At 27.0% G+C, this 20,090-nt stretch overlaps 1 protein-coding gene and 1 long non-coding RNA gene across 2 annotated transcripts; both read right to left on the reverse strand.

Annotated features, from left to right (window-relative positions):
• Positions 1–3,219: 3,219 nt before the first annotated feature.
• LOC114380816 lies at positions 3,220–3,857 on the reverse strand. Its single transcript, XM_028339876.1, has 2 exons — positions 3,494–3,857; positions 3,220–3,395 (listed from the first exon to the last, which is right to left on the reverse strand). Exons 1-2 carry the CDS (start codon positions 3,786–3,788, stop codon positions 3,334–3,336), a joined length of 357 nt encoding a protein of 118 aa, XP_028195677.1. The 5' UTR covers positions 3,789–3,857; the 3' UTR covers positions 3,220–3,333.
• A 10,044-nt stretch (positions 3,858–13,901) lies between these two features.
• Positions 13,902–14,586, reverse strand: LOC114380817. The gene is made up of 2 exons (XR_003659872.1): positions 14,175–14,586; positions 13,902–14,066 (listed from the first exon to the last, which is right to left on the reverse strand). It is a non-coding gene; the product is annotated as an uncharacterized LOC114380817 (long non-coding RNA).
• Positions 14,587–20,090: the final 5,504 nt, after the last annotated feature.

A 20,090-nucleotide genomic window follows, 5' to 3' on the forward strand; every position in this document is an offset into this window, starting at 1 on the left:
ATTGTCTATTTTTTAGTGACCTACATACTATAACACTTCATATAGTGATATTTCATTAAATTACCTTGTTGTTTAGAATCCTCCTCTAGTCAAAACACTTTGTAGGTGGCCATTTTTGAGGTCTCGATAATTTGCTTTGACTACTTTCAAAATAAATTATTGTTCTCACAGACCAACACTAGACTTTTTAGCGTGTTTTATCCTTATTCACATACTTTTCAAAAAACTTTCCACAAGGTTACCTATCTCATAATTATTATGTATTGTTTGATGTACAAATTTTTATACAATTAGTTAATAAAAATTATTGTTTATATAATATTTAAAATGATTAAATATGTTTTTGGTCTCTATAAGTTCACACTTTTCAATTTTGGTCCCTCTAAGTTTGTGATTTTTTAATTTTGGTTCTTGTAAGATATTTTGTTCATTTTTAGGCAATGCAAATTTGTGTTTTTCCAATTTTGGTTGTGTAATCACAGCCCTATGAGAATTATAAATGGAAAAAAAAATGGAATTTTAAAGGGATTAAAATTGGAAAACACAAACTTACAAGGACTATAAATGAACAAACACCAGCTTAGATGGACTAAAATTAGAAAAAATGAACTTATAGAGACAAAAATGAACAAATGCTAACTTACAGAAATCAAACATATATTTAAGCCTACTTAAATCAATTATTATAAAATTCAATAAATTTATCGTACACAATAATTTGTTATTGAACCACAACTAAATGATATTTTTTTCTTAAAAATATGCACATAATTCAGGATATTATTGTATTATATCATTTAACTTTTTTGTATAAAAAAAACTCTCTATCATGATTACCACACCATCACCATGACCCCCTTGAGTAGTGGTGGTGACGACAACAACGACAATCATGGCGTCGAAGGTGCTTTTAGCTATGACAATTATAGTAGTGATAGTAACGGTCATGATGATGATGGGTTAATTGAGATATTTTAAAAAGGGATTATTGATATTTTATAGATTTTATTTTGGCTTGGTGAATCTTTTAGAGAATTGATGGTTATATTATATTTTAATTTGAGTTTTAAATATTTGAATAATAAAGTATCATACTATCCTTAAATTAAATTTTGAGAAATAAAAGAAAAAATAGGTTTTTAGTCCAAATTTTTTTCTCTTGAGTGCTAATATAAATCAACTAGGATGGATATTAGCATTCCACTATATATATTTTTTTGTTACCATGTTGTTGGTGCGAGGTATCTATTAGTTTCACATATGATTAATCTTTATCGGAAAATCTAACTAACTACCTTTAGTAGGTTTGTTTCCTCTCAATCGAGTATTTTCCTTCCGGCCATGAGGATTCCTCTATATAATATAGTGTATATTATTTGAAATTAAAATATTTTTTCTATAAAACTAATAAATAATTTTATAAAATAATTTGTTTTTAATATTTATTCACTAAATAAATATTTATTAAATATTACCTATTCAAATATTATAAAGTAAAAAAATATATATGAGAAAATGAGTTATGTAATAATAATGTACAATAGCTTATATTATCATTTAATTATAAATCAGTGTAAGGGAATCTGTAATGACAATGTAAATCATGTGCACTGAAAATATAAAGTTTTACTTTTTTAGTAGATCAATATGTTATTTGTATTTTAAGTTGTGATACCAACACTTAGGAGCATTTTCACCAAAATGAGTTAAAAATGAAAACTAGTTGTCATAATGGGATGATCAAGAAAGTATTTTTTAAAAAAAAAAGAATGATTTTTGTAACAAAGAAAAGTAGAAGGCACCCGTCTAAGTGATACCTTATATGTTTTATTTGTCCTATTGCAGCCGTACACTCCATCCTGACAACTATTTTGTTTAATGAATATATTTTTTGTTACATTAAATAATTCCAAGAAGCCAACACAAAATAGTTTTTAATACATTAAATAATTCCAAGAATAAATTAATATTTGTATTTATTATAGGAGATATTTAAAAATATCATTAGACGAATTAGAAATGTATTGACAAAATATCTAAAGAAACATAAACAAAGACAAAATTAAATCTAAGACGTGAAACATACTATCCAAACACTTCACTATATTGTCTAAAAAAACATGTGAGTACTAGTCTTTGAACTTATAATGATTGGTCAAATTAGTTCATAAATTTATGAAATGGAAAAATTGTGTTATAACAAAAATATATTTATTTAATACATTAAAAAAATCCAAGAATCATTTAATATTTTTATTTAATACAAAAAAATATTTAACGAAACTTCCATGGTTATTAAATATTAATACATGGGTGATAAATGTATTAGCAAAATAATTAAAGGAAGAGAATTAAATATCAATTTCTTAATGAAATAAATAGATAAAAAAAAGTGAATGATCAATTTAATCTTTGAAATTATAATGATTAATTAAATTAGTCCTATAATTAATAAAATGATAAATAATTCCTATAATACCAATATATTTATTTAATACATTAAAAACATTTAAAGAATCACTAAATATATGTAATTACTATAACAAAAAACTAATTAAGCATAGTTAGTAAATATTAACAAAGGAATCATAAATATATCAACAAAATAATTAAAAAAAGATAGAAAATATCAGTATGTCAACAAAAGAAATAGTTAAAGAAACATGTATTTTGCAGCCATGAAAATGTAACACATAATGTTTTCATTAAGGAGGTTTTTAGCATCAACCAAAATGAAATGGATTAGAATGACGTCTCTTGCTATAGAGCAAACAAATAAAAATACATAAGTATCACTTAAGGTGGTGCTTTGTACATTTTATATGAAAAAAAAAATTTCATTTTAATAAATACTTTTTTGATCAATTCATTATAGTAATTAATTTTTATTTTTAACCTATTTTGGTGAAAATGCCACACTTCTACTTGACTTCGTCTACCCACAAATATATATTAACCGCACGTGTAGAAGGTCCAGTAAGAGTCACATATCCAATCTCGAAAAGGGTTTAGGGCATGCCACACTTCTATTGACATTTGTGCTTGCAACATTTCTGCCTTTCGTGTTGATTTATTTTTTTTAATATTTTTTCACATGCATTTTTCCATATGTCTAATAACTAATTAGTCTCATCATTACTATTGTTTGTAAGTATATTCAATAATTTATAAAAGGAACATATGAAAAATGAAGGAAAATATAATTGGATAAAGAATGGATTTACGAAAAAATAGAAATAGATATTGCTCAACAATTAAGATTTATTTATTATAATCATGCATGAGTATTATTTATCCTAACAACCATGTTCTTCAAAATTTTGTAACAAAACATTACTTCTGGCACTCTGGTAAACAGGAATCCACCACGTCGGCGGCCGCAACTCCATGAGCATCTAACACATAAAGTCGATTAACCAAAACATATACAAAAATATTATCAACTCAATTATAAAACATTAAAAGGACGTCAATGTTGTGAAAGAATGAATACCATCGTTGACGCTAACGGACTTGGTCAAGCCACAACCACTCTTACAATCTTGGACAATGGGGTTGGCTTTGCAATTTGTTGCCATGCACTTGTAAAGACATATTAGATACCCAGGAGTAAATGGAGGTATTAGTAAAAATGCACATTTTAGTCTACATTTATCCTCACAAGCTAGATTAGACACATGATTTCGCTCAATTTGCCCAAATGAAGGATTGTAATTGGCTTGCGAGAAATCCATCACAATCATGATCATAATCACAATTCCAATTATGTGCATCTCATTCTTTGTCATAGCTATGTTCTATATCTATAAATATATCTCAGAATTTTGTGATGTTAAATTCTTGTGATATTTCAAGGGGGGAGACATCGATTTATAGGCACAAAATTAGGGATGATATAAATATTGTTGCCATCCATACATAAAATAATGTTTTTTAAATATAGATTAAATTATAATTTTAATCCCTTTATAATTTCTAATATGAACATATTATATATATATATATATATATATATATATATATATATATATATAATTCCTCTTTAAAAATATTTCTTTAATGCTAAATTAGGTTTATAAATAATAAATTTCTCCGACAAATATAATAATAAAAATATGTATCATTAAATTATATATTTATTATTTAATAATTTTTTCATACAAATACTTTTAAATTTCATTTTTATTGTTTATAAATCAGATTTAACATTAAAAATTATTAAAAAAGAATTGATACGTATATATAGAAATGTATATATAATAATGTTTACAATATAACTTAAATAAATGAAATGGTTTAAAAATGTTAGGGAGACCAAAGTTGAGGGTCCAAAATTATAGATTAAAATGACAGAGACAAATTCCAATTTAGATTTAAATATATTATATTTTGTAAATATAAATGTTTAATAATTTACAATAAAGATAGGATTATATATCAAATATTAAATTAGATTATACGATAAATAATATATTGAATATAAAATTTTAAATAAATACTACATTAAATGTTGGTCAAAATAAATAAATATACTACATTAAATGCTACGTTAAATATATGTGCATGTATATATAATATTAAATGTTATATTAAATGCTACACAAAAGCTATACTACATCCATCTCAAATAAGTATCGATCTGGCAAAAAAAATTATTCCAAAATAAATAACGCATTTAACTTTTTTTAATGTGGTATTAATACTATTCTCTTACATCTATTTAATAAATTTAATTTTATAAAACTATTTATTTTTTTCATTTATTTATTAGCTTTTTTATATATATGTAAAACAAACTTGGGACGCAATTATTTTAGAGGGTGGAAATATAGTATATCAAATACTAATTAAATATAATATTATATCCTTTAAAAAAACTAATGTCATATAAGGAAAATCCATTTTTTAATATATTTGTCTAAATACTACTCTCCGCTCCTTAATGTAAGACATTTTTGACACAATCGCACAAATCAATAGAATAGTTAATTTAGTTGATTTTATTTATGTTTTTTAATGTTACTAATGAATCAATTTTCTTTATTAATAATTATTAACTTGGTATGTGTATTGAAAAAAAATTAAAATCTAAGAATATTATGCATCACTACCATTTTTTTACATAATGCTTGACTATTAATAAAAATCACAAATACTTAAAAGTATTTAATAGAGGCAACTAGTAAAAAAAAGTTAAGTGTTTCATGGGAAATGTAAAATGCCTAATAAAAAGGAAAAACAATTCCTTCTAAAGGATGGCGTATAATATTAAGGACCAGAGAGAGTACATTAATAACATTTATCTATAGGAGACATATAGAAAATACAATTTCATGTAGAAATGGAAAGTTTTGCACATGTTATTATTCTATTATTTGGTGTAGTAACTTCCTTAATACTCTTTCAAATTCCTTTCTATTTCTGGAAATTTTTAAAATTGAAAAAATAGTAGTATTATAGTTGCCAACATATTTTAAAACCATTATTATCAGGTAAAAAAAACTGACTTAGCATGCATCATTGAAAAGTTTTACACATGTCATTATTTACTGTAATAGCTTCCTTGATACTCTTCCAAAATATTTTCTATTTCTATAAAATTTTAAAATTTGAAAATAGTCAAGTATAAAAACTCACTTCCCACACAAAACAAGGGTATTTAAATACTAAATACTTTATTAAATACTCTAATCTAAAATTATGGAGAGTCATTAAGCAATTGGAAAAGTCTTCCGTTATAATTTATCTGTAGGTATTTACCTTGGGAAAGTCTTCCATTATAATTACAACTAATGGATGCCTCATAGACTTCAAATTCAAATAATTTCACATCTGGGAATTGTGTTGCAATGGAAAACAAAGGGTTTTCCCCACATCTTAATTATGACCTACTATAAAATTGTGTAAGCATTCTTTCTACCTCACCTTATGTGTTTGTTGTATCCTTTGTAATCTTTACCCTTTATATTATTCTCTTTATTCCTTTGGGAAAATGGCTAATTGGAAGTATGATTTCATTGTCAATATAAATGCAAATTGGGAAAATATGTGTGTTCTTGCTACAATAGTTCGTCAAATAGTTTCTTCCTAACTTGAATAATCATTCTATATTCTTTGGAGTTGTTGTTGGTAGTTAAAAGGGTACAATATCTTCATTCAATATGGGTTTTGAGTTTTCTTTTGATGCTTCATGGAGGTTGGTTTACTCGTTATTTATTTTATTCTTTCCAAAACTAGGGTATCAGATTCATGCTTCTATAAGAAAAACACTTATACAAATTTCAAAAATATTTGAAAGAGGGTTCTACTTACTTTATAGCTTTTTAATTTGGTGCAAGTTCAAATGAAGGAAATTAGCGAATATACGTGAATGTAAGTTGGAATCCAAACAACAATTTGAAATGAATATAAGATTTAAAACTCTCAAAGAGCTGGATGATATATAGTTAAGCTCGAACACAAAAAAAATAACTTTTAAAAGCAAAGAATAAACTCTCTAATCACAAGTGTATGATCATCAAACAATTTGATAGAGTTTCTAACACTTCAGAAAATTGATACCAGTCCAACTCTCGTGTATTTGTGCTAAGCTTAGTAACATATTTTCTTTTTTAACTTGTGCTTGTGCTTAGTCATTTTTTTTTTCCAAATATTGTGTAATATCACTTATGTTTCATATTAATATTTATTTATTTATCCTCAAATTCACCCCTTAACAATTTTTTTCTAATTTCTTTCTTTGTACATTAAAAAGGTGCAAATACAGGTATATAAAAGTACTCAACAACTATGGAAATAAAAATTAAAACTATTACCTGCATAGAAAAGAGACCAACTATATGGGTATTTTATTTTATTTTTAAAAATATAGAAACAAATACTACAAAAATCCTATTTGTAATGACCCACCTCTGCTACATGAAACTAGAAGCTATCAAGCAAAAGACTTTATTTTACTTTATTTCAAAATCTTCAATTAATTTATTTATAAAAATACTTGTGAACTTTTTGTATTTTCAAAAGATAAAAGCATTAACTTCAAGATAAGTGTTCATGTATACACGATCAATTGAATAAAATCACATGTCTCATGGCACTTCAATGTGTGTGTGTATACAACTCTTATACATATCCTAAACACATGAGCTAGTCAACTATACAAACATGGCTAAACAAGGAAAAGCAAATGAGCAATGTGTCTTCACATCCATGCATGTTTATCCGCGATGCCTCCATAGGATATCACAAGCACAACCGCATGTGCCGCAACACAAGGATAAGCTCACCAAAACAAGCATACTTAAAGAAATTAAAAATCAACAAATAATGAATAATTAAACCTCAATTAAATTTTAAACATGGCATTTAAATTCCAAATAACAATAATAACCAGTTACATCTAATGAACATCTATCAAGGAGGTCTAGCCTAGTTGGTTGAGCATGGTGCGTGAGTTATTGTAAATCTCTTGACATTATCTTTAATTCCACAGATAAACAAAACATCTAAGGAGCATATTATTTACAATCATCATGAATTACAATCAGGTAATCAACATCATCAATCAATCACCAAACACCATCATCACGAGTCTATCAATCGCACTCACCAAGTACATCAAACACAACCACCAAAGACATACTTTACTACATGGAGATTCGACGTCATTTGAGCAAACTCTTATAAGCCTCATTCCCTAACATAGTCTTTCTTCCTGACCATTCAGGGGGGTCTCTTGGGTTAACCCTACAAGGGAAGTGTGGCTTTATCGAAAATAGATAAGTGTGACTATGGCTTATCTATGTAGGTTCACAAGACCGTACATCTATAGGGATTCATCCCCATATATTCTATAGGCCCATTTAGCATAAACTACCACGAAAACCTCTAGCTCTAGGTTGAGAGCCCACCAAGTACCCTTAACTTGCGTGCTTACTCGTATGAACCTACACCATCTGTGCACACACGATATATTTCTATACACCAACTATGTTCCTACCATATAATGACAACAAAAACATATTTGGAACCCCTGAGGTCTTAGATATGGCATCTCCATACTTGTCATCTCACATGACCTAACCTAAAGGTCCAAGTGACATCTCAACAACAACCATCCACATAACAACAACTCATCCCCTATATGACAAAAGAGTCATTAAGTTTGTTGGGAAGTAGTTCTCAACACTTCATTACACCATTTAGAAACAAAAACATGGGGGTGGTACTTATGAAGATATCTCACTAGGTGAGACCCCTGGGTCGCTTTAGTGGGGGTAGAGTTTTGGTATGGAACTTATCCTCCCAAGTATAACATTTTTTTTCCAATAAAAAACCCTTCCAAAGACCATAGCTAACCTTTTCAACTCGTAGAGACAATTACAATACAAGATTATCATTCATCATCATCATCTCATCACACATATATATCTCAATCAATAGCAGGATAATCTCAACAAATAAAGGCATTCTCTCTAAGATAAATTTACTAAATTTTCTTAAAAATTTATAAGATTAATAATATGTACAATTTTTTATTGATCATATCTCAAACAATCACATAACATCCATCACATCATTAATTCACTTACTTATGTGCTCATCACCTTCATGAACATATCCCTAGTTTCATAAGCAAAATAAGACCTTCCACACTCTGAACTCTCATAATCACTTAACCAAATTACATTTGAATACGAATTACATTATCTTAACTTATAATCTACTGGACAAGTGGTCTCAATAATTTAAGAGGGAGTGAATTAAGTTTTAAAATTTTTCAAATAACAAATTTTAACCCCCCCCCCCCCTTTTAAATGATATATGATAGGCTTAGAATGCAGAAGAAGAAGAAGAAGAAGCAACCAATTTAATAATATTCTTTTAAATGTGCAAGATAGAGTAAACTGTAATAAAATAACTAAGATAAGGGAAGAGATAATTGCAAACTCGTTTTATCCTGGTTCGGCCACTTCCCGTGCCTATGTCTAGTCCACAAACAACCCACTTGAGATTTTCCACTATCTTTATAAACTCTTTACAACTTCTGAATACACCTTGGGATTCCTCTCCGTTGTGTTTAGGATTCGCACAAGTCAAGAGATGAACAATCTCTTAATCACAACAATATTTTTAGAATGTATAGAAGAATTTCTCTCTTTTAGAGATGATAATACAAATTGAAGACCTTAGAAGAATACTCAATTGATTTGCAAGTGTGTCACAACCTACCCTTCGACGGGAGGGTGACGTGGGGCTCACGGGTCCGTCTTCCATGGGAGGAAAATGCGCGGAGTCGCCACCAACGTTTATTCAAGGAAAACATTGGAAAAATCGGAACGTGTGATCTACGAACTTTAAGTGTGAAAGGTTTGAGAGTTGTATTTACGCATGAGGAAGGTATTAGCACCCCACGCGTCCGCCATAAGGGACGACAACCTTAGATTAAATGTGCAATATCATGACTTCAACTTTTTTTGTTTTCCCTTTTTATGTCTTTTTGTGTTTTTATGCTTTTTATGTTTTTAATTTTGGTGTGGTCGACAAGGGTGTTTCCCTCGCTCCTTCGTATTCCTCAATTGCGATAAGGAAATCAGACCTACGTAGTTCTTTTAGAACTAAATGTTGGTTAAGTTGTTTTTATCTTTTTTTGCAAGATATATTTTAACCGAACAAAAGTCGTTTAAGGTGTTGGACCATTAAACGATCTTTTGATTTTTGAAAAGGAGAGAAACGTTAAGGCGTTGGACCATTAACGATCTCTTGGTTTTGAAAGGAGAGGAACATTAAGGTGTTGAACCATTAACGATCTCTTGGGGTGGTCGAAAAAAGTGGGGCTTTTGCTCCTACATATCCTCAATTGCGATGAGGAAATCAGACCTACGTAGTTCTTGCAAAAGCGGTAAAGTTACGTGTTGATTTTATGCTTTTGAACGGTCCATGTCATCCGATAAAAGCAAAGAGAACCATTTTATGGCGTTGGACCTTAAAACGATTTTGAGTGACTTTTGCGGACAAAATTTGGTTTGTGAGTTGATTTTAGTCTTAGTTTCACTTCGATTATTAGTCAATTCATTCAATGAAACTTTCAAACAAAAACGTTCGATTGATTTTTTTTATTATTTTATTATTATTTTTTTCTAGATATTTTGATTATTTTTATTATTATTTTTTGAAGATATTTTGATTATTTTATTATTATTTTTTTGAAGATATTTTGATTATTTTATTATTATTTTGTTTTTTTATTTAACCGAAGTTACAATGTGAACGATCGGTTGAATTTTATTTTAATAGTGATTAAATGAGATTATAACACAAATGATCAGTTGAAATTCATTTTATCAATTATTAGGCGAGATAACAACTTAAATAAACGGTAAAAAGCTTGTTAAAAGTGGAAGAAAAAAAATCGAAAGTGAACGAGATGAAGATGAAAGCAAACAAAACAAGAAATGAATTGAAAGTTTCGAATTCGAACACTTACCGGTTGAAGACCAAAGAACGAACGAAGAACGGTGAAGAACAACGGAAAATCTTCACGGATTTGCTCATGGAAACGTCTAGGAAGCGTTACGGAAGCACCTCGACTTGGATTTTCTTCACGGAAACATATTTTTTCACCCAAAATAGTAGAAATGCATAACATAGAGGTCAGGGGCCCTTGAAACTCAGCCTCCTCCCCCTATTTATAGGAGAAACGGGGAGGTGCTTGCCGCCCAGAGGCTTGAGGAAGATTTTTGAGCGCATACCAATTACTAAGTTCACCCCATTTTCGTACTTTACGAAAAAGTTACGGAAGCCTTACGGGAAGGCCCTATATGGCTTGAAACAAGCACCTAGGGCATGAAACAAAAGAATTGACTCCTTTCTCACTAGTTTTGGCTTTGAGAAGTTCTCAATTGAGCATGGTGTGTATATCAAAATAGTAAGTGAAACTGAGATTGTGGTGTTGTGCTTGTATGTTGATGATCTACTCGTCACTAGTAGTAGTTTGACTGCTATTGAAGCACTTAAGCAAGGGTTGAAGAGTGAATTTGAGATGACTGATCTGGCCATTCTACCCTATTTTCTATGGTTTGAATTTGCCTACACCGAGAAAGGCATTTTCATGCATCAAAAGAAATATATCTCTGAAGTCCTGAAGAAATTTAGAATGATGGGTTGCAAACCAGCAGAGACTCCAGCTGAATTGAATTTAAAGCTTGTGAAGTGTGAAGAAGAGGGCTCTGTCGATGGAACTATGTTCAGGTAGATTGTTGGTAGTCTGAGGTTTATTTGCCACGGCAGGCCAAAAGTGGCTTCCAGTGTTGGTTTGGTCAACAGATTTGTGAGTGCTCCTAGACAACCACACTTGATTGCATCTAAAAGAATCATGAGGTATCTGAGAGGAACACTCGGATATGGCATTTTGTTTCCTCATCACACTAAGGGAGATGATAGCCTACACCTTGTAGTCTATTCTGATTCTGATTGGTGTGGTGATCTGGTAGACAGAAGGAGCACCATGGGACAAGTTTTCCTGTTGTCAGGGTCTCCCATATCCTGGAGTTCTAAGAAGCAGACAGTAGTAGCACTGTCCACTTCTGAAGCCGAATACATTGCAGCCTGTGAAGCTGCCTGTCAAGCTTTGTGGATATCCTCCCTACTTGAAGAATTAAAGGTGTTTACTAGTGAGGCAGTGGATTTATTGGTGGACAACAAATCAACAATTGATTTGGCTAAGAATCATGTGTCACATGACAAGAGCAAGCATATAGACATCAAATTTCATTTCCCCAAAGATCAAGTGAGTAAGGGGAAGATCAGACTTCAACACTGCAGAACTGAGAAACAGCTTGCAGACATTATGACTAAGTCCTTGAAGAGTGAAAGGTTTAAGGAGTTGAGAGAGTTGTTAGTTTGTAATTGATTTGAGTCAAGGGGAGATGTTAGAAATGATCCTAACCAATAGATGGGATTAGTTAAATAAAGTCAATTTGATAGATTATCATTAGATTGATTTTTGTTGTTCTGATATGCTATATATACAAGCATTTGCTAAAGTATACTAATATGATCAATTTTGAAAACCACTGCTAAGTTCCTTTTCTCTCATTTTTCTCATTCTCTGCTACTACAGTTTGTGTGAGTGTGTTTGAGCTTTGTTCTTGTTCCAACAGATACCAACCATCCGCTTTAGGGGGGTAATACACGAGTTAAAGAATTTGATAAAAAACACATTGTGTTCATATAAATACGTACTGATTTCAATGATCAGAAACTAAATGTGAACCATTCTTTCTCATTTTCTCTCTATTATTTTTTTTTAATTTTGATTTTTTATTCTAAAAAAATTTAATAAATTTATTATTGATCTTTATATATATGAACAATAAGATTTTATTATTATACTCAAAAACGAATTTAGAGGAGTAAGAAAGAGGCAACGATCCCCCTCTCTGCTACCACCTCTTATATTTTCTATATATAGTCAAACAATAAATGTTTATATTTTATATTATATAATGTATATATTATTTGAAATTAAAATAATTTTTTATTTGTAAAATTAATAAATACTTTTATAAAATCATCACTTATTAAAATAGTTATTTCTTAAATAAATATTTAATATTTATTGAAAATTTCCTATTTAAGTAATTAATTATCAAATAAGAAAAAAATCGGTCTCCCTTTAATGGTTTTTGCATCTGTCCCATATTATACCAACCAACATGATAAAATAAATATGAAAAAATAGATTATGAAATAATAATATAAAATAGTTTTACATTATTATTTAATAAAGAAATATACCCTGATCATATAAATCATGGTGTGCACTAAAAATGTAAAGTCTAACTTTTTTTAACAAAGTAGTATGTTACTTGTGTTTTAATCGTGATACCAACATTGTTGCCTGACTTCATCTCTACCCACAAATATTAATCCCACGTGTAGAAGGTTAATTAAATCGCACAACACCATCCAATCTCGAAAAGGGTTTAGGACATGCAAACTGCGTTGGACAACGCTGGATTTGTGGCGAAGACAATGGTTTTGGGTTTGGGTCTAACGGAGATAGCGCTAGGGCCAACAACGACAATAACAACGTTGGTTCAGGTTGTGCGAGAGTCTTTGCTCTTAGGTTTTCTATTTTCATTTATGTGTGTAACATTTTTGTCATTCATATTCTTTTTTAGTTTTTTCCAGTTTTTTTTTTAAAAAAAAATTGAAAACAAAACAGAGTTATTTCTTTTTCCTAAATAAAATAAAATAAAATATATGAACCAACATAACTGACTAAAACCTATCGAAGTTTAACCACTTAACAATTCTTACAATTCAATCGATGACGTGATCGATCTAAGTATATTGTTCTCCAATTCTCAATCCATGTCGATCTTTCAAACTATGAATATATGTCATCTGAAAAATAAATTAATAAAATATTATTATTATTATTATGCATGTACATAACTTTATTATTAACTAAACACAAACAATACTTTAAAATTAATTTTTTTAATGATTAAAATAAATAAAAAATCTTTTAGGAAAACTAAAACTATAAGAAAATTCATGTATAAGAATTAATAAATATTTATTTAAACTTACTTAAAATAGGATGGGCCTTTTGATCTATTACATATACGAAATTCTTTTCATACATGAAAAAATTCGATTATACTCGTTTTGTGGAGTGTGTTTCTATAAGCTCATACAATAATTTCTCAAGCTTTTGATATGTTGTTGATCATCCATATTTCTTGAACATACAATTTTTTCTTATGTCTAATAACTTATTAGTGGCATCATTAATATTATTTGTAAGTATATTCACTAATTTATAAAAGGAACATAAGAAAATATTAGCAAGAAAAAAAAAGAAAAATGAAGGAAAGTAATTGGACAAAGGATTGATGGAAAATAAGAAATAGATTTTACTCATCCATTAAGATTTATCAATTACATGGATATTATTTCTTCTAACAATCATATTCTTAAACATTTTTGTAACAAATATTACTTGTGACATTCTTGTACACAAGAATCAACCATGTCAGTCGCAGGATCACGAGCATCTGAAATGTAAAGTTGATTAAAGAAAACATATAAATATATAATCAACTCAATTATAAAGAACAATTATAAAACTTTAAAAAGACACTAATGTTGTAAGAGAATGATACCACTATTGGCGTTAATGGACTTGGTCAAGGCACAATCACTCTTACAACTGTGGACAACATCAATGGGGTTGTTGTGACATTTTTTCATACACGGGAAGTAACATATTAAAAATGCACCGGCAAATGGAGGTAGTAGTAAAGGTGAACAATCTAGTGTACATTTGTCACGACAATTAAGTTTATCAGACACATGGGTTGGCCTAGTTTGCACAAATAAAGGATTATATCTAGCTTGTGAGAAACCCAACATAATCATGATCATAATCATAACTCCAGTTGTTTTCATCTCTTTCTTTGTCATGACTATGCTCTATATCTATAAATCTATCTCAGATTTTTGTGAAGATATTAAATTCTTGTTGTGATGGTTCAAGGGGGAAGACATCAATTTATAGGGAAAAAATAAGGGATAGTAAAAATATCCTTCTCATCCATGCATTAAAGAATGTTTGTTAAATATTACCTCAATTTCACTTTATATGATGTTTTAGCAAAAAAAAAAAAAGTTTCAAATTATTGTTGTTTTACAAAATAAATGAAGGATATTTTATGAAATTCAAGATATTAATTATATTGTTGTTTAACTAACTAATTAGAGAGATAAATAATATATTAAAAAGTTAGAGGATATTTTTTTTATGAAATTCAAGATATTAATTATATTTTTTAATATTTGTGTCAACCTTAAATGTCATACAATTTGGAATGGATGGAGTATATTATATTTCATAAATATAATATTTAATAATATTATTAATTAAAATTAAATATATTTATAATCTATAATAAATATTATATATCAAATAATACATTAAATGCTACAACATAAATATTGTAATAAATGTTATATTAAATATAACATATTTGTTATAAATATTAAATTGAATGCCACATTTAACATATAGAGAGAGGGAAATGCTAATCCACTCATATCTTCTTTTTTTTCGTATAAGCACATTAGCAATTAACACCATAAAATTTGAAAAAGACAACCCACAAACTCATTTGCTTTAATCAAATTAATTTAATTGAATTCAAAAAAACTTTTTTGTCTCATATATAACTACCATTAAATTTTCAGACTTTCTAGTATCTCTCCTCTTTTATCAGCATTAGATTTTTAATTTATCTATCTTTTCTCTCTCCTCTCTCCTAGTAATATAAATATGAGGGCATTATAAAAACTATATATTATAAAAAGTTAAATTATTTATTTCATTCTTATAGTTTTAGGATTTATATTTTTTAGTTCCTATAATTTGAAAGTGATTTTTTTAGTTCCTATAATTTATATTTTAATTATCTTTTAGTCCTTATAATTTAAAAATAATATTTTTAATCCTTATAGTTTGTATTCTAATTTTCTTTTAATACCTATAATTTGAATGTGATCTTTTTTTTAGTCTCTATAATTTGTATTTTAATTATCTTTTAATATTTTACTACAAAAATATATAAAAATAATTAGTTATAAATTATCAACTATTTTTTATTACAAATTATCTTGTGATAAATTAGTTACGAATTACTTACTAATATTTCCATAATTAATTACAATTGATGTTATTACTCATATTTTGATAATAAGAACTAAAATGAAATTAAAATATAAAGTATAAGGACTAAAAGTATTACTTTCAAATTATAGAAAATAAAAGAATATTAAAATACAAATTATAAAAAATAAAGAAAATCACTTTCAAATCACAGGACTAAAAAAAACTTAAAATATAAAGTATATAGACTAAAAAAAATTAAAATATATACGACATAAATTAAAAAATTACTTTCAAATTATAGGAACTATAAATATATAAATGATGAAACTATACGAAATGATGAAACTATCCAAAATAAATGAGTAATTCAATTTTATAAAATAAATGCTTTTTCTTTCCAATTTATAGTTTTTAGAATTTTATTTACTTATATATCAACGGAAGTGATTCAAATTAATTAAAAATGATGAATATGAAGATAAACGTAACTTTTTTTACAGCAAAATAAACGTAACTTTGAACAGGTTCTTTTTATAAATGATGAAACTATCCAAAACAGATGAGTAATTCAATTTTATAAAAATAAATGCTTTTTCTTTCCAATTTATAGTTTTTAGAATTTTATTTACTTATATATTAACGGAAGTGATTCAAATTAATTAAAAATGATGAATATGAAGATAAACGTAACTTTTTTTACAGCAAAATAAACGTAACTTTGAACAGGTTCTTTTTATAACTTTAATTGACTAAGTTTTTATTATATTATTTTATGCACTCAAATAATTCTTGTGAAAACATTTTTAATAATAATTGATATATTTCTATTATAATTCCCCCTATCATGAATTGATATATTATATATACCAAATAAAAATCCGAACAAAAAAGCGCTCCAATTCACCTGAATTTCCTTTATTAAAATTAATTATTTTTCAAATTTATTTAAGTTTTTTTAAAAAATATTTTATTATTATTTCTGAATCAATTTCTCCATAATTGTTTAACTTATATTTGATGCTTTTTTTTATTACTTAGATTTGCTTTAGAGGAGTGAGGACAGATAAATTAAAACTTTAATGCTAATAAAAGAAGAGAGAGGAGAGAAATTTTGAAAATTTAATGCGGGTCATAGGAGAGAGAATTTTTTTAAATTTAATTATAATTACTATAATATTCTTAAATTAATTTGATTAAAGTAAATGAGTTTATATTTGATGCTTTTTTTATTATTTACATTTGTGATAAATTAAAAATTTAATGCTAATAAAAGAAGAGAGAGGAGAGAAATTTTGAAAATTTAATGCGGGTCATAGGAGAGAGAAATTTTTTTGAATTTAATTATAATATTCTTAAATTAATTTGATTAAAGTAAATGAGTTTGTAGAATTTTTTCTCCGAAGTTTATGGTGTTGAATATTAATTATATACTCACACTTTTTTTAATATGAGTTGTATTAACAACTATACTATAAATTTTGGAAAAAAAACAATCAATTTTTTATTATAATAACTTTAACTTAGATACTATAATATTTTAGTATTCAATTTAAATAATCATCTCTCACGAGTCACGACTAGCATTAAATTTTTCAAACACTCTCTCCTCTCTCATACAATAAATTTTCAATCTCTCTCTCATCACTCACCACATATAAATGTATTTTAAAAATTGTGTATTAAAAAATAATGTAAATTAAAATACGCATTTATTTAAATATATAAGATTAACTAATTCAAATCTATTTAAAAAGATTGTAATAATTGTACAATTTAAAAGAATTTGAAAACTCAATCATTTTTATAAAAATAATTTATAGTAAAAAACAATAAATTACGTTTTCTTTTATATTTTTCAACCAAATTGGATATGATCTCTGCGAGCCATTTTTTTCTTTTAAAAAATAACGTTTTGAAAATTTAATTTATATTAAAAAAACTGATTTTAATTATTTTTTAAAAAATAGGTAATTATATTTTATATTTTTTACATCACGATTTCTTTATTTTTAATTGTATAGAAATCAACTTTTTCTTATTTCCGTTTAATATGTTCCGGATTTTTTTTAAAATTATAAATTAGAATATATATATATATATACACACACACTTTTTTAATAGAGCTGTAGGTTTTATATTTTAAATCGTGATACCAACACGGCTACCTAACTTCATCTTGTCGTGGTTGTGCGAGAATGCTTGGTCTTAGATTTTCTATTTGCATTTTTGCGTTCAACATTTATGTCTTTCGTATTCTTTTCAGTTTTGATTTTTTTAAACGAAATGGAGTTGTTTCATTTTTTCTTAATAAAATGAAAATATATATAAACGAAATGGAGTTGATGACATGGCCGATCCAATGTACTGCTTAGCCTGATTGGTCCAATTCCCAAACTGTGCCAATTTTTAAAACTATAAATACATCTCATCTTAAAATATTTTTCAATATAATATTATTATGTAAGCATAAAAAATATTATAATTTTTTTATAAAGATTAAAATAAAGAATCCTTTTAAAAAAACTAAAACTATAAGAAAATACATTTATAAGAATTAAAAAAATATTTAAACTTGCTAATTAAAATAGGATAGGTCTTTTAATCTATTGCATATATGGATTTTTTTCGTACATAAAAAATGGTTAGAATTGCTTTCTGTGTTGCTAAACTCATCAATAATTTCTCAAATTTTTTTATATGTTGGTTATCAGTATTTTTCGCATGTCTAATAACTTGTTAGTGTTCTTCCTCTAAAAAAACTTATATAATTTAAAAATTTATAAAATGAACATGAGAAAAAAAGAAAATAATGGGACAAAGGATTTACAAAAATTAAGAAATAGATATTATCCATCATTTAAAATTTATATTTATCACAATCATGCATGGATATTGTTTTTCCTAACAATCATATTCTTGAATATTCTTGTAACAAAATGTTACGTGTGACACTCTTGTACAATAGAATCTACTACATCGGCCGCATGACCACAATCATATGACATATAGAGTTGATTAACAAAAATATGTAAAATATAATCAACTCAATTATGAAGAATAATTATAAAATCTTAAAAGAAAACTAATGGACTTGGTGAAGGTACCGCCACTATTACAATCGTGAATAACATCAATGAAACTGCATGTCATGACATTTTGCAATACACCCATATGACATATTATGTATGCAGCATCAACTAGAAGTAGAAGTAAAGGTGCACATTCAAGTTCACATTTGTTATGACAATCAAGATTAGACACATGATTTAATTCAATTTGAATAAATGAAAGATTGTAATTAGCTTATGAGAAGCCCAACACAATCATGATCATAATCAAAACTCTTGTAGTTTTCATCTCCTTCTTGATCATGTCTTTGCATTATATCTATAAATCTATCCCAGTTTTTTTCGAAGATATTAAATTAATTGGTGTGATGTTTTAACGAGGGAGACATTTATAGGCACAAAATGAGGGATGCTAAAATCATGGTTGTGATCCATACATAAAAGAATGTTGGTTAAATAGTATCTTTGTTCTACTTTACATATGATGTTTTAGCAACAAAAAAAAAAATCCAAATTAGTTGTCATTTTATAAAGTCAATGAAGCATTAATTAGTTTTTTTTTATGGAATACCTTTATTGGAAGTAGTTGTTACTAAGTAGTTAATTAGAGATGTAAAGAGTATATTAGGAAGTCAGATGATATATTTCGCAAATATAATGTTTAATAATTTTATTAAATTGAAATATGTATAAATTATAATAAATATTACATATGTGGGATTTACTAGCTTATACTCGTTTTTTTTAGAAGTAATAAGTTAGCATACTAGGTATATTTTAAGGAAATATATAGTTATAACTTGTTAACTTATTTCTTATAAAAATTTAGTGATCAAGTGTAAGTTAACAAATTCTGTACATATTTATTAACATACACCCACTTACTTTTTTTTAAAATATTGTAAGATTTTCTCTTTTTTTAATCTCATGAGTGACTAATTTCTTTTTTGACTGTGAGAAGAAATGATTGAATCCTATTTGAAATTAATATTTATGGGTTGGGAAATACTCATAATCTCTAATCTAGATCAAACAAAATATGATGTCTTAAAAAATATTAAACCTATTGAAATTTATTATAATTTATTAATTTTGAAATAATTAATAACAGTGATTCATAATGTATAAATTGAAAAAAATGATGAATATAAATTTATAATTTTTTAAATATGAGCATTTATTTTTTGTTATTATGAATATTATGTTAGAGATGCTTTAATTTTATGTGTTACGTTTGTAATTAATTTTTTTTAAATATAACACTTGAATTTTATGTGTTTACAATTAAATAATATTTAAATATATTTATTATAAAATTTAAATTTAATTTAAAATTTTATTTTTGATCC

Source organism: Glycine soja, chromosome 13, assembly GCF_004193775.1.
Source record: "Glycine soja cultivar W05 chromosome 13, ASM419377v2, whole genome shotgun sequence".
In the NCBI taxonomy this organism is placed as follows: Eukaryota; Viridiplantae; Streptophyta; class Magnoliopsida; order Fabales; family Fabaceae; genus Glycine; species Glycine soja.